The 27,642-nt window shown below is 33.7% G+C and overlaps 2 protein-coding genes across 3 annotated transcripts; one reads left to right on the forward strand and one right to left on the reverse strand.

The window, feature by feature from the left end:
• Window positions 1-729: 729 nt before the first annotated feature.
• Window positions 730-27,466, reverse strand: LOC126978816 (cytochrome b-c1 complex subunit 1, mitochondrial-like). 2 transcript variants are annotated; one of them, XM_050827899.1, is made up of 2 exons: window positions 27,445-27,466; window positions 730-2,092 (listed from the first exon to the last, which is right to left on the reverse strand). In XM_050827899.1, exon 2 carries the CDS (start codon window positions 1,950-1,952, stop codon window positions 789-791), a length of 1,164 nt encoding a protein of 387 aa, XP_050683856.1. In that variant the 5' UTR covers window positions 1,953-2,092; window positions 27,445-27,466; the 3' UTR covers window positions 730-788. The 2 variants fall into 2 exon arrangements, with proteins under 2 accessions (XP_050683856.1, XP_050683855.1); XM_050827898.1 differs by lacking the exon at window positions 27,445-27,466 and having other exon boundaries at window positions 730-2,245.
• LOC126978818 (cytochrome b-c1 complex subunit 1, mitochondrial-like) lies at window positions 3,727-5,190 on the forward strand. Its single transcript, XM_050827900.1, has one exon. It carries the CDS (start codon window positions 3,797-3,799, stop codon window positions 5,156-5,158), a length of 1,362 nt encoding a protein of 453 aa, XP_050683857.1. The 5' UTR covers window positions 3,727-3,796; the 3' UTR covers window positions 5,159-5,190.
• Window positions 27,467-27,642: the final 176 nt, after the last annotated feature.

Genomic DNA, 27,642 nt, shown 5'->3' on the forward strand with positions numbered 1-27,642 from the left:
GCAGTCTCTTTAATAGTATTTCCCTTTGACTTTAATTTCCTACTTCATCCCCATGTAGGTTTAATTTTCAGAAATGATCGAACAAATGTTTATAAATTACTTCTTATCAAATGCCTAAATATACAGTTTCATGGCTTTAACTCCAAAAATGACGAATTCTCATTCAAACTATCATCTCTTATTGCAACCCGTTCATGCCTTTTTTTCCACAAAATGGTAGCTTATGTCTTTTCGCAAGGTATAGTCTATCTTTGTACCAAATATCAAAATCAACTTGGAGTTGGGTGTGAAAGCGTAACGATGTTTGTACTTTCATTCATACGAATTTTTATCCGTCATTTCATCCCTACACCTTTCGAAATTTTAAAAACGCTTGACTAAATATTTATTTACAGAAGTAATTTTGAGAATAAGAATTATCAAGTGCGTAAATACAAAGTTTTATGGAGTTATCTTCGATAATAACGAACTTCCATACAAAATTTTATCCCATATTTCAACCCCTCCATTTATTTTTTCGCAATAGGTCATGGGATATGTCCTTCCCAAAGCTTTATTCTATCTTTGTATTAAATTTTTATCGAAGTCGGTTGAGTGGTTTATCCGTGAAAGCGTAACAAACAAACTTACATTCACATTTATATAAAGTAGGGATAATATTTAGTAATTTTAATTCCTTAAAAATAATGAATTGTTTCTAAATAAAAATGTACAGTATAATTAATATGCTCGTTTATTAATTATGCTAGAAATAATAAATGGTGTAATTGGGCACTATATTTTCGGTTCTAAACTCTCAACCAATTCATTGCAGCCCTAGTTCTCACATACGATGGTAAGCATTCCGTCGCTCCAACCGCGGCCACCGTTGGACATTTGTCATATAGATATTTATTGCAAGTATCTTTAACCTCGTTCAAAGTAATTCTGTCCAGTTCCGTAAATCGTCTGTGTATATTGGCTAGACATCCACTATAAAAAACAGATGTGGCAATGTCTAAGCAAGCTCCAACAACATTTTCAGTTTTAGCCAATAAATTAGATTTTACCTGCATTTTTGCACGCAATAATTCTGAATCAGTCATCATAGTACATAGTTTTATCCATTCGCTTTGCAACTTAAACACCATATCATCAACATCAAGTTGACTGACAACAAAGTATGCCCCCCACAAGCCACAATCCTTGTATGCGATATTAAACGATTCCAAATGAGAACAAAAACCGGAACCAGCTGAAAAGCAAGCCAGATGCGATGTGTTGTTCTTTCCACCTCCTTGTGATCTGTCCCAACTTCCTATAACAGCAGTAGCTAGGTCTAATTTTAAGTGATCTTCGTGATGGAATGGTGGACCTTCTACGGCTAAAGCTATATGTGCGATTCCCATTGAATCATTCCTGTAAATAAGTTCTGATCCGGTGTATCTATACGGACTACTACCAACACACGTGTTCTTTTTGCTTTTAGATAAATACGTATTTCCCAATTCTTCCATTTGGTCATGAGTGATACCACCAACACAAACAAACTTTGTTCGCGGTTCTGCAAACATTTTATCTATATGTCGGGCTACAGTTGTATTCTTTAGATTGTGCAAATTATAGCTGGGTCCTAGAATTGAATTCGAGAGAGGAGTGCCTTGGAATGCCGCTTGATGAAGATAGTCGAAAACTATACCTTTCGTGTCTTCTTCGTGTTCTAACATTTCACTATAAACGATCTTTTTTTGGATTTCGAGCTCTGAACATTGGAACGAGTTATAAAAAACACAATCACTTAAAATGTCAACTACCATGGGAACACATTCGTTGAGACATTCTGCATAATAGCCAACCATTTCGCGTGTGGTAAAACATCTAAATTTTGCCCCCGTTGCAGTCATCTCCTTTTCGAGCGTTGATTTCGATCTATTTTCTGTACCTTTAAAACAAATATGTTCAAAGAAATGCATGACACCATATTCTAAAGAAGACTCGTATCTTGATCCAGCATCAATGAATATTCCGACACACGAATTAGGAGAATTGCGCTGTTCCGTCGCCACTGTTAATCCGCTACTTAACGTAGAACACGATAAAACTTTATTTTCATCTAGAAAAGTAAAGAAAGAATTAGGATACGTATAATTTAAATAGCGAGTCATATTTCCGACAGGTTTTGGTATAAATTTCTTTTTCATTAGAAACCGCCACATAATTACGCTTTTATGTTTTTATCATAAATACCTATTATTTGAACAAAATCGTATTGTATCGTATGTGATCGAAATACATGTGTGACGTTTATTTATATGATTCAATAGATTCTAGATAAATATAACCTAAATGTCAGTTTTAACTTTAAAAAGGTCTATATCAATTCGCAAATATAATATTATATTAAATAGCTTGACGTCACTATTTATTTATTTAAGATTACCTACAGAAACTACATTCCACTATAATTACAACATACTTAAAAAAATGATAATTGTGATTCTACTTACAGGCAATCAGACATGCATGAAACATAATTTTATGACGATTGTTTGTCGGCTATATAAAATAATAACGAATTATATAAATCTAACAAATATTTTACAACTACTTCTACACATATACGAGTAAGAAGAAAAATATATAAGAACAATTTAAATTAAATTAGTAATTAAAAAAGACATATTTTTTTGACGTTGATTCTCGGCTAGATACTAATAACACAATATTATATAAATCTAAAACATATTCTACAATTATTTCTACACAAATAAAAAGAAAAGTACACTTAAAGAACAAATTTAAATTACATTATTATTTAAAAAACTACAAAACCTACGCTTAAATTCATTTTCAGAATTATGGATAATGTCTAAACCCTCAATCCTTGAAGATAGATAATTGTATGACCACGAAAGCCTTACTAAAGTTGAATTGGCTCCCAGACTCGTTCTGCCGGGTGGGATTTTAAACAATGCAGTTGCCTTACGAGGAGGTCGATGGGGAATATTGACGTCAAATAAACTCAATAGAGCAGGACACTCAATTTTATATATAACACTAACCCTCTCTGAAACCATCTGAAATTGAACTTTATAGTGATTGTTTAATTGAGATTAATATTCAACATAATATCTTTTATTCTTTCGAAGTCGAAAGCCTAGCTTACGATGAGTGTTATCTTAATTGTAGTTACCTAATATAACTGAGTAGTAAAATATAACTGGAATATATTAAAGTTTTAGTTAGGCCAAAATCTCAACAGACCATACGGACACGTACGTACTAGCGAAACTAGAATCACAGTGTTCGTGTGAATTTTAATTGGGTAATATGATTTAACAAGAATAGAGATAGAGAGAGATTTTAAGTTGTTCCTTTCCTTTTTGAATAGGAAGCTTTGTACTTCTGCAGTACAGCCACCTGACGGTTAGAGATCACCACCCTCGACAAGAGATTTATTTTAAAAGATGTACGCGCCTTGTTGAAGGTGTATCCCAGTAGTATCGACCCGGAAACACCGTGTAAGGATGTCATTCGGGATCGCAATAGCCCCGTGAACTGTATAGGTAAGTTTATCAATTATTATCATAGACATTTTTTTTAAATGAAAGCACGCAAATCATTGAATTACTAGATTTTAGCGTAGATATGTTTTAGATCGAACTGCTTGGTTAACCGTAATAGATGTGTTTTCTTGTGTCAAATGTAAATTTTACCTAGATGTCAACTGGTTTCTAACAACTGATTACTTATTGTACAAATTAAAACGCGATAATAATATTAAAACCCAACAAGACCAAAATCTATTTTATTTATTATGTTATTGAATAATTTATTTCGTAACATAAAACGGACGAGTTTAATTTTAAAAGAGTTACCAGCAAACATATCGACAGCATGTCTTCCAAATGGTGTTAGAGTAGCGACAATGGAAACTAACAGCCCATTATCTTGTGTAAATCTAATTATTGAAGTTGGTTCTAGATTTGAGAAGCCTCATATCAATGGAATTACCCATTTGATCGAACACATGGCTTTTAGAGGCTTCATTGATATGAACGAATTTGAATTAGAAGAAAAATTGTTTAATTTAAACGCAACAATTACGGCAACAACTTCAAGAGAATTTCAAATATTTTCAGGAATATGTTTGAATGAAATGGCTGGCGAGATGGTCAAGATGCTAAGCAAAATAATAACACAACTCAATTTATCGGATGAGATGATGCAATTGGGAAAAATGAATATTTGTACACAACATGTAGATACCGACGTTGATCCTAAAGTTGTTGTGTTTGATTATTTAAAGGAAACCGCATTTCAAGGGACACAGCTCGGTCAAAGGGTAATAGGCCCGAGTGCAAACATACAAAAGCTAGACCAAGCATGCGTTAATCATTTCATGTACAAGAATTACAATAGTTCCCGTATTGTTTTGGCTTCATCGGGAGGTACTGATCCTCAAAACATAGTGTCTAGTGCACAAGATCACCTTAAGTGCCTTCCATTAGTCAGTGAAGCTCCTGATTACGGACCCCAGCGCTACACCGGATCCCAAGTTATTTATCGTGATGATTCGATGCCATTTGCACATGTTGCTATAGCATTTGAAGTACCTGGATACAATAGTCCCGAACATTTGAAACTTTTAGTTGCGAGCAATATAATAGGAAGTTGGCATAAGAGTCAAGGCGGAACAGATAGACACGCACCGCCTTTAGCTCTTAAATCATCGACTTCTCAACTGTGCGAAAGTTTCGAGTCATTTTACATACCGTATAGAGATGTTGGTCTCTGGGGTATTTATTTTTTAAGTGCTAGAATGAGTGTTGAAGACATGGTGTATAATGTGTATAATGAATGGATGAAATTATGTAATATCATCACAGTTAATGAAATAGCCAGAGGTGTAAATGCAACTCGACTACAATTAGCGAAGCGAGCTGATAGTATAGTGAGTTCGTCACGGGACATAGGTATACAATTATTGTTGACTACAAAGATTTGCACATTGCAAGATTATGAAAAAAGATTCGAAATTCTGTCTCCTGATTGTATCAAAGAAACAATGTACACCTACATTTACGATAAATGTCCCGTTGTAGCAGCGGTGGGACCGACCGAAGGGCTACCTCATTACACGAGGCTAACAGCCTATGGTAATTGGCTACGTTGGTAAAACGTTTGATAATATTAATACACTGTTTGATTAAATAATTTTATTCATTTTAGATGTACTTCACCCTTACTAAGAGAATAGTCCCGGTGCACTAACTTCTACTATATACCACTGGACTGGTGGCTGTCAAAGTGCTTTTGTGCCTGTTTAATATTCGCCATTTTGGCGTTGTTGGCCATGTAGCGAGAGTCTGCGGTACTAAAACTAGTGATGACAACCTCAGCAAACAACGATAGATGGTGGGAAACTATTTCCAACAAAATGTGTACTTTATTACGTTGATTCTTTAAGTATAAATAACAGGGAAAACGAACGAAATTAGTTCAAAATGTAAAAATACTTCAGAGTATTGTACGTTCCTTCGTAGCTATTTGTATTATACGTCAAAATTAGTTCTCTGAACGCTCGTGAGTGGCGCTTCAAATAGGAACAAACATATGGAACAGCCTGTCCAGTGGTATTTATCAAGTATTTATACAGGTCAGTGCCAGCGTCAATGACGTAACTGCAACGCATGTGTACGGCGTGCAAAAAAAACTCATTAAGAATATTTAGGGAACAATAACAAATGATTGAAAAATCTAGGTAGTGTTCCAACTACATACAGCAACGCACAATCGAGCACTCTCAAAAGTACCTACTGCTTTGACGTGATGCGTAGAATAGATACCAACTTGGTAGAAAATTAACGTGTGTTTTTTCTATAAGTTGGCATTGATCCAAATTTTATATTGTTGAAAAAAATTTTAAAGATTTCGTTTCGTCGTAGTTTTTTAGAAATAATAAAACTCAATTCAGACTGTGTTAAAAAAATGTTAGTATGGATAAAGGTACAAATTTACCGTAAAATGATTTAAATATTCTTCGTTTATTGTATTTTAGTTTGAGCTGATGGTATTGTTACCAATGCTCTAAATAAATAAAACTCAAACTAATGAAGGTACAAACATTGACTATTTAATTTTATATGCCACATTAAATGTGAATACAATTTCATTTTAGAATTCTAAAGTATACACAATTTATTGAACAGAAATAGACTTTTGTCAACATTGCAATGGCTTGATCGAATCATTTAATGAAGCAGACATCATAAATGTTTTCGTGGAATGAACATATTTATAAAAATCAAGAACAACATCTTATTTTCTTATTAGATTGCTAACTCTATGATTTTTTTTTCAACACTAAATTTAGTACACACGCACTCTGCTGGTGCATTTTAAAACTAATTCATGTTCCAATTAAGCATCAGCACAATTCGGCATTGTGCAGCACTGAGTCGCATAATGCTTTGTAATTGGAAAACTACCATATTGTGCTGCTTTATTAGTGGAGATAATAAATCCTAGAGCAAGTAGATGGCGCTTATCACCAAAGTATATGTTAGAAAGAGATTTTTTTTAATCGCGAGCCTAAGTCTCGCTAACCTCAACTAAACTAAATTTAAGTGTTTTAATTTAAAAATATAATAAAAATAAATTTAAATATGACCACACACTATTGAAATTTCAGGGGATTAAAAATCTGTATAGAGTATAGACGAAAGAGTATAAAAATATATAATCACAAGAGTACCTAGTAATAATTCTTTAATTTAATTATGTAAGAAATGTAGTAAAATAGGACTACATTGGACTACACAGAAAAACATTTTTAAAGCATTAAAAAAAATATTTAATGCATACTTAAAATATTTCAGCTGCCCTCGTTATGTAGTAAGATTAGCTCAAACAGAAAAGTAGAGAAAATACGCTAGCTAAGGAACGAATATTAATATAGGTAGGTATAAGGTATAAGTATATTAACGAATTAAACAGAGATTTTAGAAGAATCTAAGAAATAGCTTATTGATAAATAAATCTCTTGGCTCAGATGAAAAAAAAAATGGCTCAAAATAAAATGTTTAGGTTTGAGAAAAAGCGAACTAACGTTACGTTATACTTAAGTTATTTTCATAGTATTATGTCCTATGGTATATTGTTATGGGGCAGTGCGGCCGATATTAATACCATCTTTGTGCTACAGAAGAGGGCTTTTCGCGCGATTTATAACCTGACCTAGGTTATAAATCGAGCGAAAAGCCCGAGAGAATTATTAAGAGAAAAATTTAAAGAAATAAACATTTTGACTGTTGCTTCTCAATACATTTTTGATAATGTTCTGCATGTTCATAAGCACATTGAGGAATTTTCTAGAAACTGTGACATTCATAATGTTAACACGAGGAACAAACATAAACTTGTTATGCCTACTACTCGGTTGGGTCGAGTTAGTAAGTCTTTTGTGGGGCGATGTATATGCTTCTACAATATGATCCCAGAAAAAGTACAAAACAAATGTATTACGAAATTTAAAAGAATTGTTAAAAAACGTTTGTGTGGGAAAGGTTATTATAGCATAAACGATTTTCTTAATGACACCACGGACTGGGAATAAAGCGAACACCCTCAGACTCTTTAATTATAAATGTTTATTGTACGATATCACATTGTAATCCATATTTTATATAAAAAAAAAGTCCGCTGAGTTTCTTGCGCCCATTCTTCTCAGGTCTGAGGCAGTCTCTTTTGAATGGGTGGTAGTTATTGGCGTTCAATAAGTGATTTTAAATCCTATTTTGAATAAAAATATTTGAATTTGAATCCGATTATAAAGAACTTGATGATACAAAAAAGAAAACAACTGAAAATGTAACTCAAATGGTAAGTATGCAAAAGCTAAAAATGTCGATGAAGCAAGTTTTGAAATTAACTTTAAATTAAGCCTATTTATAACGTGCACCGAAAAAATAATTCCCTCTCAACTGCATAATTGGTACTAGAATTTACCCAATAAAGGTCAAGATTAAATTCCTGTAGAAGAGAACTCTTATTAAAATTTGTATCTTTCTGCTTATTATGACATGCTTCTTCTGAATTTATAATTTTTTTAGTAATTTATGAACCAAAGGATAATTATTAAATGAATATTATAAAAATTGTTTTTAGTTCTAAGGATTTATTTTATGTTTTCTTATTAATGAAAAAGAGTAAGTTTAATTAACTATTATTCAAAAGTATTTATTGCATTGCCGAATGGACCGACACGCCCCGAAAAGAACCACTCTCTCACAGAAAACCGGTGTCAAGTGGCAGCTATGTTGTCGCGTTACGTTTGGTCATTGAGTGGCTTCATGAATAGTTTTATATTTATCAGTTTTTATCTTGCAGTAAAACGACGAAATACACGCGTTTTAGTCCTTTACAATGTATTCTTTTCTTTGTCGTTTTGTACATATACTACTAGCAATAAAAATCTGAAAGCCCTATCTATCTGTAAGGTAAAATAAAAGATTTACGTCCCATTGACTAAATACTACAATATTTATTTATTTCTGTCTGTATTTTTTTGTAAAATTTAAGAATGGCTTGATTGATTCCGATAATCTCTGTGCAGTAAGGTTATGTGATTATCGTATGAATTAATTATAATAAATAGGCGTTCTCACGTCTGACAAACGCATGACAAGCAAACAAACTCATGTAATGTTAAATACTATTAGTTCTGTTTGCACTGTACACTGTTGAAATACAGATAAGTAACTAGAGATTATAGAAGCAGTCGTTGCGGCTTCACGCATGAAGGCTATCATAGAATGCAGTCTACAACGTTTCCAATTAACAAACATCAAAGCAATGTTGCACTTTGTAGTACTAATGAACGAACAAAGCCACGGTGCGTTTAATCTTAAATTAACTTGCCTAGACAGATTTAAGCCCACGCCGATGAAGTTACGAAAATCGAAATACGAAGTTTCGGTTGACAGATCGTACATTTTTCTATTACGAAAGTGTTTCGAATCCGAAGATCGAAACGAAGTTCGAGATTAGACATTTTGTCTTTCGTTTAGCTTATTCCTAAATTCACTCGACACATACGTTTTCGTTGTTTGACATTGTTATGGTCGTAACAACAACGTCACTTTTAACGACAGACTTATATGTTTCGTTTTAGATAAAACATATTTATTTTATTATAAAATGGTACGTTTTTTAATGTACGAAGAGGTCTTCTTGTACGAAGAAAACCTTGAAAGAGCAAGAGAGCGACGTCGACTCCGGCAATATTTATTAAATAAACAAATTCCCGATGGTTGATTCCCTAAATTGTTATGAATTATCGCCATAATCATACTTTATTTGAAAAACTTTGTGAAGAGATTATACTAATAAAGCCACTATAAATGTTTCTATTCTATTCTATTCTATTCTAAATAATACTTACTCGCATATATATAACTTTCACTTTACTTCAGAAAAAATTTAAACTAAAAAACCGCGAAAGTATGTTAAACTACCACAGACTAAATAAAAATATAATGCAATAGATGACATGATACGTCAAATTTAATTTAACTAATAAAGCATATTTTCTTGCAGTAAAATAGGATTATTTTTTAAATAGATAACTTAAACGGAATATAAAGCAATTCCATTATTTAAATACATGTTAACATAACGAAAAACTTATTTGTAAATTTCTAATTTGTTATCGGTTTTGGCACGATTTACCGGTAATATAAGTATGTACATTCATATCATCTTTGTACAATTTTTTTATGTCTATAGTTCCGAAACGAATTACGTCCGCACTATACGGATCCGAAGTACTTTGGTAATAGGATTTAAATCGAAGTTCGTCGTTCTTTCGTTTCCAGGCACATCATCTTCGCAATCACAGGTTCTTATCTTACAGAATATTGGATATTGTTTCTTACTGAGCCTTTAGAGCTGGTTTATATAAGTGTAACAGTGTAAAACAGAACTCAAAATATTTAATACTAGCTTACCCGGCAGATGGTGTTCTGCCATATAAATAAAGTACCCCGCTTCCGTTCTTAATCTGTTGCTTGACTGAATTATTTGTATTTCAATATTTTTCTATGTCAATATAGATATTTCTATATCAAAAAATATAGGTTCCAGATAAGTAATAACTAACATATTATCATGTAGTAAAACCCCTCGAAACACGGTGCATTTTATGTTATAAGTATTATTGCGATCGGTTCAGTAATTTTCGTACTATAACCGAACGAAAACACCGGCTCTCCATTTATTAGTTTAGATTACACGAATTTGTTTGTTATGCTATCACGCCTTAAATTCACAACCAATCGCTTAATATTTACACACTTTGAATAGAAAAGCAGTGTACATTTTATCTTAAATTTTTTAAGATTTTCTGAAGATGCGCGATTAAAAATTTTGGAAAAAAGGGGAAAGTTGCGGGCAGATAATACTCATGATCTACAAACGGCCGTTTTCAATAACTTACTAGAGGTAGACAAATCTATCCTTTAACGCTTACTTACTTTTCAATAGCCTATCGACAGATAGCATTGGACTATAACTGACAACAAACTTTATTATATATATAGGTCTTAATTCCTATGTGCTTACTATAACTATTATATAATAAATTGTAGTAAAAGGCAACCAAAATAATAAACCATACAAGCCAAATTTTTGCTTCGGTTTTTGTTTTAATTTTAACTTGATAAAATTTTAACGTAGTTTTAAAAATGTTTGAAGATTTCTTTTTAATTTGCTTAATAAGTATACCTAAATAATATAATATTCTGTTTGTTTTTTAGTTTTAAAGCGAATTAAGCAATATGTTCTAATCAATTTTGTGTTATTGAGTTGTCTTTGGTAAACTAATATGGTTGGTTACATTTGAACAGAAATAACTGGGTCCAATATGCCACTGCAGTCGTTATGTTGTTGGATGATGTGATGATTATATTATAATGATGATTAAGAATTTGTTTGTGATTATATGATATATATGAAATGATGATGAATTATATAACAATAAAATAAAATAATATGTTTTATTTTTCTCAGTTCAGCATACAAAATAATTTATACAATATACATATATACGAAAATGAATAATAACTTTATAGGCAAAATACAAGAATAACATCCAAGGACTCCGTTGTTACTATACCTGTCGGCTAGGATTAGCCTATGTGTAATGTGCTACGAACAATAGACTAAAATCTAATGACCATCTACAACCACATTACCGAATTTCGCACTGAACAATAATTGTAGTTTCTCACAGCATTTGGATATTTACGGATTTCCGCAAAATGAAGCCTAATTCAATAAATTTTGTTTGTGGATGTTTAAATTAGAGCCTGTACTGTCAGACTTGGCGTCGATATATTCAGTTCCGTGATCGCTTGGAAGAGAAGGCCTTACTAGCCTCTAAAAAGCTTAGTGTACTCGGTCAGACGAGACAGAAGACAAACAGTACTTCACTATGAGCCACTACTGTATGATTTGTTAATTTGGCCTCAAACGTACTGTATCTTTGGGCGGGTGCTCCCCAGTACCAGCTTCTTCCATTTGACCGCATACAACGAAGAGCGGCTCGAATGATCGACGATCAAGCCATCCCCGATAGGGTTGACTTGGCGTTGCGTAGAGATATGGGTTCTCTCTGCATCTTCTACCACATTTATCACAAGTAGTGCTCAAAGGAACTGTTGATTCCACCAACGGATATTACTTCAAAATGCAAACTACCACCTGCATCACGTTGACGTCTGGTATTCCAGACTGCTGTTTTCCCCATTCAAGAAAAGAGCATACTCCCCACTTAAAGGCCGGTATCGCATCTCTTGACACCTGTTGTTGGGGATGTCTATGCCTCTCTTATATATAAAAAAAAGGCTCCTTTTCACAGGATGCCTTCAATATGGGTACAACAACGGTGCCTTTTTTGCCATTAAGCAGAAATGTGTAAGCATTATTGTGTGTCGGTCTGAAAGGCACCGTAGCTAGCTGAAATTACTGGGCAAATGAGACTTAACATCTTATATCTCAAGGTGACGAGCGCAATTGTAGTGCCACTGCATTGTAATGAGCAGGGAGTATAAATTACCATCACCACGTCTTGCTCGTCTTGTCCCTTATTGTCATAAAAAAGAAGAAAAAAAGTAAATCTACTATTTCTGCCGCAAAGCAGTATTGTCATGTTCTGGATTAAAGTATCAGTTTCAATAAGCACATGTCCAATCAGCGATCAAGTGTGTTGTGTTTTTCGCTGTCTTCATAACTGTGCATAAAGGAGATTACATTACGCTTAGATTAAATTAATAAAACATGTATAATGTTCATGAAAGTTATTCTGACGTAATTATCATTACTAAAGTTACTTAACCAAATGTGTTTCAAGTAAGATGCACTAACTAATTTAAACTTCCACAAACTTTGTACAGGGGATCTTAAAGTTATGTGGTTAAGTTACATGTTGCTTATTTTATTGTGGTAGGACTTTGACAAATTTGTTAAGAATTCACAAGAACTTGATGTTTTGGATTACAATGCGATTTAAATTATTAGACACAACCAATTAAGAAGAACTACTTAGAATAATTAGAATTCCGTTACTTGGATGATTGTCAATCATTGTTATTCTAAATAATGAAAATATTAACTGGGTGTAGTTGGATTTTTTTTTATTATAGACTAACGCCGATTTTAATAATGTATTACGCATACTTACGGATATATTGCTATCACTGTTTAATGACAAGATCTTATCTATCCATAGTTATGTCCAATATAGTTATATTATTAGTCATAGTCCATATTATTTCTCATAGTCCAATGCCATCTGTCGATAGGTTATTGAAATGTAAGTAAGCGTAAAAGGATAGATTTGTCTACCTCTAGTAAGTTAAACTAAGGATAGATAAGTTATTGAAAACGGACAATTAATGCTTTACCATTATGGGAATAACACTCAACACATACAATCTGAAAAAGCCATACGTTCAAAAACCAACACTGTTTCACCTTTCATCAGATTGTATGGTAGGTGCATCGTTTTTTTAAAACTTTTTCGTTTCTTGTAAAAATATAAAACTAATAATTAAGATTCAACCAGCTGTCCATTCCGTCTTATTTGATAAAACGATGAAATATTCAATAAGTACTTTCTCCAAATTACTTTCAAAATATTTGCAAACAGATTCTTGGATCGATAGTCTTGTTTCTTTACACTAACAATTTTGTTAACGAGTTAATGACACACACCATGGGTTAGACAAGAAAAAACATTGTATACGTATGTAGAATAGAAAACACTTATAAATTTGAGTTATTTTTTATATGTTACTAGCTGACCCAGCAAACGTTGTATTGCCGATATTAAAATCGCGATACAAAAGTAACTGTTGATCTTAGATGGGTGAAAATTTGAAGTTGTATGTATTTTTTTTAATGCTGACTCATAATCAAACAAAATTAAAAAAAAAATGTCAAAAAAATTAAAAAGAAAATTGCCGTGGACCACCCTTAACATTTAGGGGAATGAAAAATAGATGTTGTCCGATTCTCAGTATGCACCATCCTACCCAATATGCACTCAAAATTTCATGAGAATCGGTCAAGCCGTTTCGAAGGAGTTTAACTACAAAAACCGCGACATGAGAATTTTATATATTAGATAAAATCCTAAAATATAATTAATATATGACGTAAAGCGCCAAGGTATATCTGCCAAGGTTGGTATAAATTTAGCGAACAGATAATAATAAGCAACTTCCCTAAGGTTGTACTTAAAATAATCAGTCTGTGTGTACAGTATCTCGGACAGCTGACATGTACGCCGTGTTCAGTGCGGAAATCAAACTGTCCCTCGCAAAGCTCGAAATCGAGCGAACAGTGACAGATAGATAAATTCCACAGAAATTCGAACATATCTCTATGGGCTGCCAGTTGCTGAAGACCGTTTTCGCTATTGAATAATATCATCGCTATATTCTAGGGGATTCTGTTTAAGCATCTATAGTATCTTAATTATACAATTTATTATTAATACTAGTTGCTACGCGCGACGTCGTCCGCGTGGACGCTATGAAGCAAAAAAATACAACGCCTGCATGTAGTGTGATAATATGTAGCCTATATTTTGTTACCCATAAAATATAGATGTAAAAAATATAAAAAATATTATATATAGGTCAGAAAATAATAAAATGCAGTCCTATGTCCTAAACCAAGGTATAAGCCATGACCATTTCTTTCAACTTTCAGCTAAAATAGTTCAGCCGTTTTGCCGTGAAAGAGCACCAAACAAGCCTTGTTACTAAGTTACTACTATATTGGTCTTTTGATTTGAGTTGAGAATATGTGACTACTGCTTTGATACATAATCTGTTGTGAGTGTGGCATGTTATCCAAAACGACCGATCGGTGCAGGGATTAAAGCAAAAATCTGATTTACACAATAACTTGCATTTCAGTTGATAAATGTCTGCTTTAATTTCGATATAACTAGCAGTATCAGTTATTATACTTAGCATATAAAATATTGTGATTCTTAAGTCTTATAACAAATTACTTACTACTGACTAAAACTTTGGCTGTCTATTAGGTTGATTGTTCTTTAATCTAAACAATCGGCGAGAATATTTTTACAATTCGCTTTAAAAAAATACAGAGTCAAAATGTACGACATATTCACAAGAAATAAGAGGTGACCCGGCGGTGTATTTTTGGGAATAAAATAATAAAATGAACTAAAAGTTACTTTTTCTACATTTAAATACGTCATGTAGCTATTCAGTTAAAGCACAGAGTAAAGATAGAAACTTACATATCCATAATGTTTCATCAAACAAGGTCAAGTTATGGGTGGTAGTGCCACTTTGCATCAACGCCTAAGGACACAAGCTAATTGGGCTGACACGCCTGGGGAAGTACCAGTCTTCATCTTAAACCGACGTGAAATAGCGGCTAATCCGCTGAGTTTCGTTCGGTCTGTGGTTTTTCCCGAGGCCTAAACCCCCTAGCTGCTCAGGTTTTTAGAATATTAAACTACCTAACTACTAGCTGACGCACACATTGACAAATCAAGCTGTCAGGTCGTTTATATGCTCATATATTCTTAGTCTATGTGAATCATAGAACATTTAAAAAGATGTGTCTTTCTGCGATGTGAATAATAGCACCAAGTAATGTTGCAAAGGTAAGCTGGGTCAACATTGTCTATCAGATTATGTATGCTTTCGATTGCAATGTGACATTTAATCCAGGCTTAGCTCCCGCAGCAGAGATGTAGGGAATCGTATTTCATTCTAACACATCGAAATAGAATGTTAAATTATGATTATCTTTTTGTATATTTTGATTTAAGCAATGTTTCTTTATTCTTATAATTTCCCTTTTCGTGTGACTGATTCCATGCTGAAACCTTTACCTGTAACATATAAGGAGAGGTTCTACTGTTACTATAGCAACTGAAATTATAAGAAAAAAACCGTGTTCAGGTGAGGCCTTTACCCAACAATGGAATATTTTTCTGGATGAATTTCTTCTCCATTCTACTACGGGGTCTGGGCCCAAATCTTCCTTTTTTTTATGAAAATAAGGGACGAGACGAGCAGGACGTTCAGCTGATGGTAATTGATGCGCCCTGCCCATTACAATGCAGTGCCGCTCAGGATTCTTGAAAAACCCCGGCACTACAACTGCGCTCGTCACCTTGAGACATAAGATGTTAAGTCTCATTTGCCCAGTAATTTCACTAGATACGGCGCTCTTCAGACCGAAACACAGTAATGCTTACACATTACTGCTTCACGGCAGAAATAGGCGCCGTTGTGGTACCCATAATCTAGCCGGCATCCTGTGCAAAGGAGCCTCCCACTGGTAAAATCGGTCCTTCCGTTGCGATGAATAAATTGTAGCTATTGTTATGGTACTATCGACAAAATTGAACCGTGCCCCACCTTAATGTCATTTTCGAAAGGTTAGGTTGATATTCGCTTGAACATACATTTCCTAATCGTCATCGACAAATTAACCACAATATGGACAATATTGTGGGTAATTTGCATTTCAACAATTGGTGTCTCATGATTTAGCTGGTCTACAGAAAAAAGCACTCGTTACAGCTTGCTTCATCATGTTGAACAATATGAATGAAGAGATTTTGGGGCAAATTGTGATGTAACGATAAGTGTTTTCTATAAGATAATAGCAAGCGAACGTCACAATGGCTGACTTTCAGGCAAATGCAGAACGATGCCGTAACGAAAAACCAAACCCTTCTTCTTCACCATCTTTCTTCATGTTCACACAAGGTCACAAAAAACCTTTTAGACCTGGCCCATGTTTCTAGAGTCCAGGTCCCCAAAGTTCTACCACATAGACGTATACGACCCTCCCGTGAAGTGGTAAAACTTTTACACCTCATATATGGTAGAACCACATACGTTAAACTCTAATATTATATACCCAAAACAACACACTAGATGGGCACACTAATTTTGTTGTTATCAAATCCATTACTGTGGGGTATTAGAGGAGTGATTCTTGTTGTCACCAACATAATCACTGGCATAAAAGAGGGTAGGTATACAAGTGCCTTCTTACTTTTATATTGACGGAATATTAATTACTTAATTCCATTCACGTTTATTTTTTATCACCATTTTCTAAGAAATTTATTTATTTTATTATTTCTTATTCAATTTCCACATACTATCGACATTATGAAACCTTTCATGGTCTGGTGAGTACTGATGTTTGTACAATACCAACCAAAGCATTACAACTGTAGACTGCAATTGTGATCTATAAATCAACATCTTGTTTTGCCAAAATCCAATTTACAGCAAACACAAAAGGTCGTTGACTGTATGTACGTATCTATGTATACAATTTGTTTTAACATTAATATCGTCGCTAGTGTAACATCGTTTTTAAAGCATGTTATTAAAATAGATTATCTCGAACACAATATTTAAGAAATTTTACAATCCTAATTTCTACTAAAAAATCCTAAAATTCCAACGTTGGAATGTGCATAAGTAATATAATTGTATTGTTTTTATGAACTATATATTTTTGGAATTTGCAGTGAGAAATGACAAACATAAAATTTTAAAGTACGTATTTTCATCAAAGGTTTTTATCAATTAAATTCTATATTTACAAAAATTAATGGTATTTATTTCCTTTTCGATAGCATAATATTTACTAGTTGGAGTATAATTTGGTGAAAAGGTTGTTCTATTCTTAAAGATAATTCATTCAGTAGAGATCAGTGGTATTTTACTTATACTTTGAGTCCTCTTTCCTTTCCAGGCATAAGCTCAGCTTATGATCTTACTTGATAGCTGTTTGACGAGGCTTTAATGGTACTTGTATAGCATTTGGAAATTCTATAGGGAAGTATACAAATGCGACAACGGCTACTATCGTATCGATCGATTTATATATTCTCTCTACACCCGGAATTTGCTTTTAAACGTTATATTGATATCAAATTGACAAATAACTGGTCAAAATAATCCATTGACATATTTACTTTGGCGTCTGACATGTTTTAGTCATTGAAATGAACTTTCTTAAGTACGAATTAAGGACAAACCTGCTTAATTGGAAGTGTTGCCATCCACTTTCATTTGAAGAATCACAGGCGCGGCATTTATAATAGTGCCATCGTCGTTAAGAGTTAAGTTATATGCAAAAACAGTGCTCTTTAGTTCGGCTTTCTTTATTACCATATAGGCGAGAGTGTTATTGCTAATGTGCAGCGGTGGCAGATGGCAAGCTGAAGTTACCAAAAAGAGCTTTCGACAACGCCCAGAACTTTCAGGTTCCAGACGGGTACTTTGAAAGCTCATCACCGATTGTAACTACGTGCTTAGATTTGGATGGGTGACTTGCCGCTTGAAGTATCTGGAGGCTTTGTTGTATTTTTTCTTTATAAATTTTAAGTTAGGATTTTTATACACAGAGTTGCAGCCCAGGTTTGTTATGCCTGTTGGTTGCATTCAGCTGCCAGTTTAACTGACCCTTCGCACCAGGGCTGGGATCTGCCACTGGTCGGTACTACAAAGGTTGGTGCGAAAATATCCCCGCCCTGTAGTCAACGGCCACAGCAATGGCACAGTACGGGAGCATCCAAAGAGAAACAAACTCTGCTCCAAGCGCAGAATGCGAACTATCCATGCAAAATTTCCCAATCTGCTGACTTGTAATGCTACATATAAACGGGGCAACAAATCTTCGATCAAATCTAAAAATCAGCCTGTAATAAGTATAGCCATAAGGTAATTTTTATATTTTGTTTAAATTTCATTAATACAATTTATTGAATAAATTATATAGTCTATTAACGTTTACTAATTATTTTACTAAAAGCAACTAAAAGCAGAAGATAGATTTATAGGAATATATTGCAAAAAAATTATGCAAACATCATTTAAAACATGGTTACACCAATAAAGTAAAGATATTATAAAAATATGGATTTTTATGTAAATCTGATATCATAGCATGATACTGCTATAAATGCGTTATTGCCAAAACTTTTGTCATTTATATTCCTAAAGCGTTCCAAGTTGGTAAAGTTTTCATTATTGATTGGCTGGAGCAATTAGGGATGCAAAGATAACGCCAAACAATTTCATGTAAAAGTTAGTGTAATTGGGTGTAATTAGCGTTGAAAATATTTCAAGCATTTCAAGACATTTAAAAAATTTCATACAATTATTTAATATTTAAAGACACTATTGTATACTATTATATCGTCTTTATTATGGCCTTTCGGTGATCCAGTCTTGAATATATACCTCTTCTCACGTCTTCTACTTTTGGTATATTTTTTAAAAGTAAAAGTTGACTTTTTAATTTTTTTTTTCAAAATAATTGACAGCCTTTTCAAATTAATTCATACCAACTATTTAACCACACTAACAACTCAACAGTAAGTTTAACTGCCGCACTCAGAGAGATATAAAAAAGATTATTATATTATTCGGATCCTAAATTATTGCTAAGAAATAATGTAAATAATCTTTCTTTAAAAAAAAATTCAATAGCAATAAATGTTAATATTTGAAATATATCATACTTGAGGAACAACTTATGTTACCCCACATATAATTATTTTGAAATTGTATTGAAATATAACTTTATAATGTGTTATAATAATTATTATTGATATATTAATTAAATTTATTTTTGATTAACCAATATTTGTATGCCGAATGGTAGGCGAATTGTGCTGTCCAACTCCTAATTTTAAGAACTATATGACCATGATTATTCCAAATAACTGTGCTATGTTTCCAATACCATACGGCACGGAAACTTTCAAAAAATTGTAATATGAGTACTGTCAATACATTCTGTACTCATATTAAAATAAGAAGCCCTGGTGACTTCCGAAGTATATCGAGATAGAAAGGAGTGGTTTTCTGTTAATGTCCAAGTAGTAACAGAGCCTTGTTTAGAATTTTGTTGTTTGTTTTCATGGAGTCCTGGGAGCTCACATGACAGCTTTATAAAATATAGCAGCAGTTCAGTGAAACAAAGGTTATCACTTGGAAATTTGCAAGGGCAGGGCATACTTCTTGGAGACAGCGGGTATGCAGTCGGCAAAGTGTTGCTAACACCATTTTTTACTCCTAGCAGTACTGGACAAGAAAACTACAATAAAAGGCATAATATAAAAACACGAAATACTGTTGAGAGGACATTTATAGCTTGGATTTCAGGCAGGAATGGGCTTAAAAAGGGTAGCAGTGATATGTATGTGGATGTGCCATACATAATTTCAATACTGTTAGACGAAGACGCAATGCCTGTTAAGGCGAGGTTTTCCCAACACTTTAGGTAAAAATTGCGCGAACGTTAGATTCGATAGGTACGCATGGACACGGGCGTCGGGCATGGCTGAGAACGAACCGAGCGATGCGGGTCAACGACCGCCGCTCCAGAAGGACCGCGTAATATTTTTTAAAACTTACAGTTGTGCTAGAGTACGGAATTACTGTGATAATATTTTTTATGCATCTTTGAAGTAAATCTTTTTTATCGACGTATGAGAGAAATGTTATATTACGCGCAAAATTATGATTTCAACATTATGGATATCGTATCCGAGATTCTCGAAGGTGCAGAGAACTAATTTGGGATCATTTTTGAAATCCGAAATGGCCGCCGCGCAAAATTATGATTTCAACAATATGGGTATCGTATCCGAGGTTCTCGAGGGTGCAGAGAACGAATTTGGGATCATTTTTGAAATCCGTGCCGTATGGTATTGGAAACATAGCACAGTTATTTGGAATAATCATGGTCATATAGTTCTTAAAATTAGGAGTTGGACAGCACAATTCGCCTACCATTCGGCATACAAATATTGGTTAATCAAAAATAAATTTAATTAATATATCAATAATAATTATTAAAACACATTATAAAGTTATATTTCAATACAATCTCAAAATAATTATATGTGGGGTAACATAAGTTGTTCCTCAAGTATGATATATTTCAAATATTAACATTTATTGCTATTGAATTTTTTTTAAAGAAAGATTATTTACATTATTTCTTAGCAATAATTTAGGATCCGAATAATATAATAATCTTTTTTATATCTCTCTGAGTGCGGCAGTTAAACTTACTGTTGAGTTGTTAGTGTGGTTAAATAGTTGGTATGAATTAATTAGAAAAGGCTGTCAATTATTTTGAAAAAAAAAAATTAAAAAGTCAACTTTTACTTTTGAAAAATATACCAAAAGTAGAAGACGTGAGAAGAGGTATATATTCAAGACTGGATCACCGAAAGGCCATAATAAAGACGATATAATAGTATACAATAGTGTCTTCAAATATTGAATAATTGTGTGAAATTTTTTAAATGTCTTGAAATGCTTGAAATATTTTCAACGCTAATTACACCCAATTACACTAACTTTTACATGAAATTGTTTGGCGTTATCTTTGCATCCCTAATTGCTCCAGCCAATCAATAATGAAAACTTTACCAACTTGGAACGCTTTAGGAATATAAATGACAAAAGTTTTGGCAATAACGCATTTATAGCAGTATCATGCTATGATATCAGATTTACATACAAATCCATATTTTTATAATATCTTTACTTTATTGGTGTAACCATGTTTTAAATGATGTTTGCATAATTTTTTTGCAATATATTCCAATAAATCTATCTTCTACTTTTAGTTGCTTTTAGTAAAATAATTAGTAAACGTTAATAGACTATATAATTTATTCAATAAATTGTTTTAATGAAATTTAAACAAAATATAAAAATTACCTTATGGCTATACTTATTACAGGCTGATTTTTAGATTTGAACGAAGATTTGTTGCCCGTTTATATTGTTGCGTAGCAACCCTTCGAAGTATATGACGAGAGTTGTCAAACTTCAAGAGATTGTTAATTTCAACAGCTCCGTCAGCAATACTCGTAGCTCAGCGGATAAGTGTTTACTTTAGATGCTGTAGACCCGGGTTCGATACACCTACCAGTGTATGGATTTTTTTGGGTTTTGTAAAGTTAAAGGAAATTTCTAATAAGGTCAGGATCAAATCGAACAGAAAAAAAGGGATGGAAAATGTGTAAGCAGGATAAAAATGGTTAAAAGAATTTTCTAGTACAATTTAAATTTAAAGATGGAATGGGAGAATCATTTTGGAAATAGAACGGATCCGGGGGTATACGAGTATATATGCCGTACTAAGCGTGGCCTACGGCAGTTCTAGTTCTGACTCGAAAGTGTAAAGAAGAAGAAAGAGAAAAGAAGAAGTAGTGAAAAGTGGAAGTGTTCCAAGTGGAAGAAGATAGAAGAGACTTAGTGTTCGGTGCGGTGTGACGCGTTGAAGGTACCGCCGCCCACAAGAGGAACAGCGGCAGACCGGCGATGTGCAAATTCAGAAAAAGTGAACGCAAATAAAGACTCGTTCCTATAAGCGGAGTATTATTTCCAATCCCTAACCCACTCCCGTGTCAATTGGTGTCAGAAGTGGGATTGGAAAGATGCCATTAGTGCCCAGGAACGAGAAGGGAGTGACCACGCGAGCGGGAGCAGCTGCAGCGGCAGAGGACGAGTCACAACAAGCATCCGGCTCTGGACTCAGTGCGACCGTGTCAGCACCGCAGGCTCCTGCCGTAGACATCAGCGCGCTCATGCAGCAGATGGCCGCCATGATGCAAGAGCAAGCGCGCCGACAGGAGGAGCAGCTGCGGAGCTTGCAAGAGGAACAAGCGCGCAGACAGGAGGAGCAAGCGCGCCGACAGATACCTCGATACAGAGAACCTCGGATACGGTATCCATATTGCTGAAATCATAATTTTGCGCGGCGGCCATCTTAGATTTCAAATATGATCACACAATCGTTCTCTGCACCCTCGAGAACCTCGGACACGATATCCATATTGCTGAAATCATAATTTTGTGAGGCGGCCATATTGGATTTCAAAAATTATCACAAAATCGTTCTCTGCACCCTCGAGAACCTCGAACACGATATCCATATTGCTGAAATCATAATTTTGTTCGGCGGCCATCTTGGATTTCAAAAATGATCCCAAAATCGTTCCCTGCACCCTCGAGAACCTCGGACACGATATCCATTTTGCTAAAATCATCATTTTGTGCGGCGGCCATCTTGGATTTAAAAATGATCACAAAATCGTTCTCTGCTCCCTCGAGAACCTCGGACACGATATCCATATTGCTGAAATCATAATTTTGTGCGGCGGACATCTTGGATTTCAGATATGATCACACAATCGTTCTCTGCACCCTCGAGAACCTTGGACACGATATCCATATTGCTGAAATCATAATTTTGTGCGGCGGCCATCTTGGATTTCAAAAATTATCAAAAAATCGTTATCTGCACCCTCGAGAACCTCGGACACGATATCACTATTGCAGAAATCATAATTTTGTGGGGCGGCCATCTTGGATTTCAAATATGATCACACAATCGTTCTCTGCACCCTCGAGAACCTCGGACACGATATCCATTTTGCTGAAATCATAATTTTGTGCGGCGGCCATCTTGGATTTCAAAAATTATCACAAAATCGTTCTCTGCACCCTCGAGAACCTCGGACACGATATCCATATTGCTGAAATAATAATTTTGTGCGGCGGCCATCTTGGATTTCAAAAATGATCCCAAAATCGTTCTCTGCACCCTCGAGAACCTCGGACACGATATCCATATTGCTGAAATCATGAGTTTGTGCGGCGGTCATCTTGGATTTATCTAACTTCCCTAAAGTACATATATATAAAAATCCCGCGTGGCATAATATTCAAAATAATATTACGTAAATTTTATTTTAGGTACTTTCCGACTAACATTTACCTATATATTTCAACAAATACGCTGTCGCATCATCAATATTTTTTTACTATGATTCCCGCTTTGTACTTGTTTGCTAAAATCTTACGTTATGTGAGCCCGAGAGACACGAACACAGTACCTTCCTTGACAGTGGTCACGGGCGTACTGCTGGCTTGAGCGAGCATGCAACCAAGGCGTCGCGTTTGGTTTATTACGAAAAAAATTAATATAAAATAATTTACAAAGCGCATTGATAAATCCCACAGTGAAAACTTATAAATACTAATAAACTATCGAATAAAATAAGTTTTGTGTTTATAGCTATCATAGTTTTATGATAATATAAACAATTCAAATAAAAAAGACTATTTAAAAAAAAAAAATCTATCGAGTATTTTTTTCGTGTTTTCGAAACAGCGATAATTTAGATAAAGAAATGGATATAAACATGTCAAAAAATTGGAACCGTAGTGTTTGTAGAAATATTTTAAGTAGATTTTTAAAAATGTTACTTTTTAGGACTATAGCGCCTTAATGACAATATATTAATTGATAGCATGGATGATGTTGCCGTAACAGGAAACTAAAACAGTAATGGTTCCTAAGTCCGACAATCGATTGCTGATAGATTTTTCTCTTGAATATAGATATTTATTTACAATAAAAAAAACAATTATTCACGAACTTTTATTTAATCTTTCTTTTTTCAATAGACTTGCCGTCAGTTCATTTTAAAGGTAAAGGTACGGCTCTAATAAACAGGAAATCGATTTTTGGCTATATCCACATTACAGTTGATAACCTGCTTAGCCCCAATAAATGCATATTAGGAAATTAAAAATTGGAACCACAACCTGTGAGTTGAAAAAGACATACTACTATCCCATGCAATTCAACATTACTTACCCTAGAAACAAATTCTTAGACGCAATTAAACCAAAAACGAACGTGGCGATATTGCGAGTTGTTTCTGCTGCTTTAATTCCAATCCGGAACTCGTATTCAAAAATTACTCTCATATTAAATGTACCCGTATTCAGTTGAAAGTCAAGCAATCCTCTGTAACTAACTTAATTCTCAAATGTTGTCCATTTTTTAAATCTAGAATATTTTAAGAGAAGAAGATGAATATTCTGGCTGTTATGTCAGCGCAAAAACGGTAAATCAAACTTAAGGGTTATTATTATGGAAAGAAAAATTCAAAGTTTCGTGAAGTACCCAAATAACGTACCTACTTCGTTAATTCGTCCTGTAGAAAATTTTTTCAATGATTATCAGGGTGTGCTTAGTGTGATGTTTCCGCTTAGTTTGTTGATAAATAAATACTCTTAACCATCTTTGAACCTTCCTCCGTCGATTCATGTTCTCCTAGTATATTTAAAGCCATTTGTTCTCCGCTACTTTAAATGCATCAACAAGCTGCCATAGGGTGACATCACAGGGTTGTATTACTGTCGATAAGTATGTGGTCAGTAACGCGTATATTTTTGTACAAATTTGGGTTTCACGACAAAATAGTCAAAACCAATAAAATGAATATTAATTGCGATTCTATACTGAGATTGCAATGTATTCGAAATCATGTCGGGTTAAGTCGCGAACAGAAAAAATACAATATCTGGACGCAAATAAATATGTAAGGCAAAACATCACGTATAATGATCGCATCAAAAGAATTAAAGGAATATTTACAAAGGCAAATAATGGCTATATGAAAGCTTTTGAGCTTTCAATTTATTTTATAGTTAAGAAAGAACTACAAGTGCGAGTTTAAACAAGTCTATGAGCATACAGATTTATTAAAAGCTCGAAGGATTCAAATTTATAAATTTTTAAAGCAGTGCGCTTTTCATATTACTCAACGTTTGAAAATTAGTGAAGTGTAATCGATGTCGGCACGGGAGTTATGTTAACGTTTACTGTACATTAATATTTTGTATGTTATGTTGACAATTTCGATATCATGGATTTCATAAAATGCATTTTAAATTTTCTTTAATTTTCTGCGTATGGATTTCAAAAACCGACCGCAATTCTATAATCCAAAAATGAGAAGTTTTGGCATTTTTTAATTGTTACATGCATAAATAATATAGATAGCGTTTACTTTATGTATTTGCAAATTAAGATTGACATAATTGAATTGCCAATTACCGATAAATGACTTGTAGAGTTTACTTAGCCTAGAAGTGGGCATTAACAGTTTATTTTTATTTCTAGTATGACTATTATGTTATATAACAACCTTTTGAAATTTATTGCCATTTTTATGAACATTTACTAAATTTTCATATGTACACCAATATATATTGGTTAGAAACAGTCATAATTTTAAAATCTTTAAATTTAGATCGAAGCGACTCTCTTGGACAGAGATTAACAGAAATTGAACGAACAGCTCTTTTCTGCACCACAAAAATAGAATCAATATCAGCAGCATTACCCCATAATAATATACCATATGACATAATGCTGTGGAAGTATCTAAAATAAAAAAAATCTTGCAGGTTCAATGTCTGTTAAGGAACTGAGCTATGCAGCAGAGCTAAGTCTACTCGATAAGTTTTCTATATGAGGGCCGCATTGGAGTTTGGCATCTAGCGTTATTCCAAGAAATATAGCGGTATCATCTATACATATATAATTTCTCGTTTTCATGCTGTGTATGAATTGACACTTAACATTAGGCAAAGTAAATTCAATGCACTTCGTTTTATTACCACTAAGTAATAAGTTATTGGCCTCAAACCAATGTACAACTTTAGTTAAAGCATTGTTAACAACTTCAAAATTTGGTGCAACAAGCAACAACGTGCAATAATTGACGGTGTATTTTAAACACCAGTGATGTATCATCAGCAAACAACACTATTTGATATTTATCCTTTGAATATAAGGGAGATCATTTATATAGATAAGGAATAGAAAAGGTCCTAAAATCGAGCTCTTGGAACCCCCATTTTGACTATTGATCCAGAGGACCACTTTCCACATCCACCTTTTGTAGTCTACAATTTAAATAGGATGTCATTACTTAAGTGCTTTATTTCTAATACCGTAATGGTGAAGTTTTCTGACTAATGTTTCGTGTTCAACATAATCGAACGCCTTGGATATTTCACAAAATACGCCAAGCGCATCATGAGACTCTTCCCAGGCTTCAAATATAATATTATGTATCAAGTCAACACCAGCATCGGTAGTTGAACGAGCCTGGGTGAAACCAAACTGTTTGGAGTGCAATAAATTATTATGGAAAAAAATACGAAGCAATAGATTTAAAATTAACCTTTCAAAATTTTTACTAAAAGTGGGTAGTACAGATATTCCTCTATAATAAGTACTGTACAACCTGATTTAAACAGTGGAACTACTTTACTATGTGAATAAATGAAAAATTGCTCTAGAAATCACTTTTGTACATTAAGACATAAAAACACTAAACATTCAATTTAATACCATGATTTATGTATGTTTTCAATATTTTTTTTTAAAGTTATTAACAAAACAATGCACTTACCGCAAAGAAAGGATCATACTTTTTTTGATTCGCTCGAATCGAATTACCTCATGGTACGAATGAATGAACGAACTAAAACAGTTTGCGTTTCAATTTCCGTGATTTAACGACAACCTTAATTCGATATCTCAAATGACGTCGTGATATGATATAGCAAAGCAGTTCATTTTAGGTCGTCAATTGAATCGCAATAACAGTTCATAGTAGGCCCACAGGTCCTAACAAAAAAAAATAGTTGACATTGATTAAAAAGTTTCGAATCGCCCATTCTCAAACCGTTTTACCCAGTACTGTCTCCGTAAAAAACATACTATATGTCAGTCAATAATAGTGGCTACCGCCTGCAGATATTACATTACCTAAGTTTACTCCTATTGATAAGTTAAAGTGAGTATAATAGCAGTATTTTACTATTATAAAATAGAATAGTGTCTAAAGTTAACATACAAGCATTGTTACAACAAGTAGTACAAAATCAGTGATCTAAAAGTGTTTTCCAAATTTCGCCACTACAGACTCCTCTTGTAATATTGAATGTTTGACTGTTAGTAAGTGAATTTATACTATAAACAAACCTTCTGTGTAATTTCAATTCTAACTTTTATCAACAACTTTCCAAACACTGAACTCACAAGTAATAATAACAACACATCGCGGTAAACTATCTCTCTCTATAACAGTTTCACTATCAGAGGAATGTTTATTTATATCACCTTTGTTTATATTAACCGTAGTTATCCGAAGCTTATATGCAGCTGAGATTCTAGAGACAA

This window comes from Leptidea sinapis, chromosome Z (genome assembly GCF_905404315.1).
Source record: "Leptidea sinapis chromosome Z, ilLepSina1.1, whole genome shotgun sequence".
In the NCBI taxonomy this organism is placed as follows: Eukaryota; Metazoa; Arthropoda; class Insecta; order Lepidoptera; family Pieridae; genus Leptidea; species Leptidea sinapis.

What these genes read in the sequence shown, in the direction of transcription:
- LOC126978816 (XM_050827898.1), bottom strand. Translation starts at nt 2,195, where the DNA reads ATGTGGCGGTTTCTAATGAAAAAGAAATTTATACCAAAACCTGTCGGA.
- LOC126978818 (XM_050827900.1), top strand. Translation starts at nt 3,797, where the DNA reads ATGTTATTGAATAATTTATTTCGTAACATAAAACGGACGAGTTTAATT.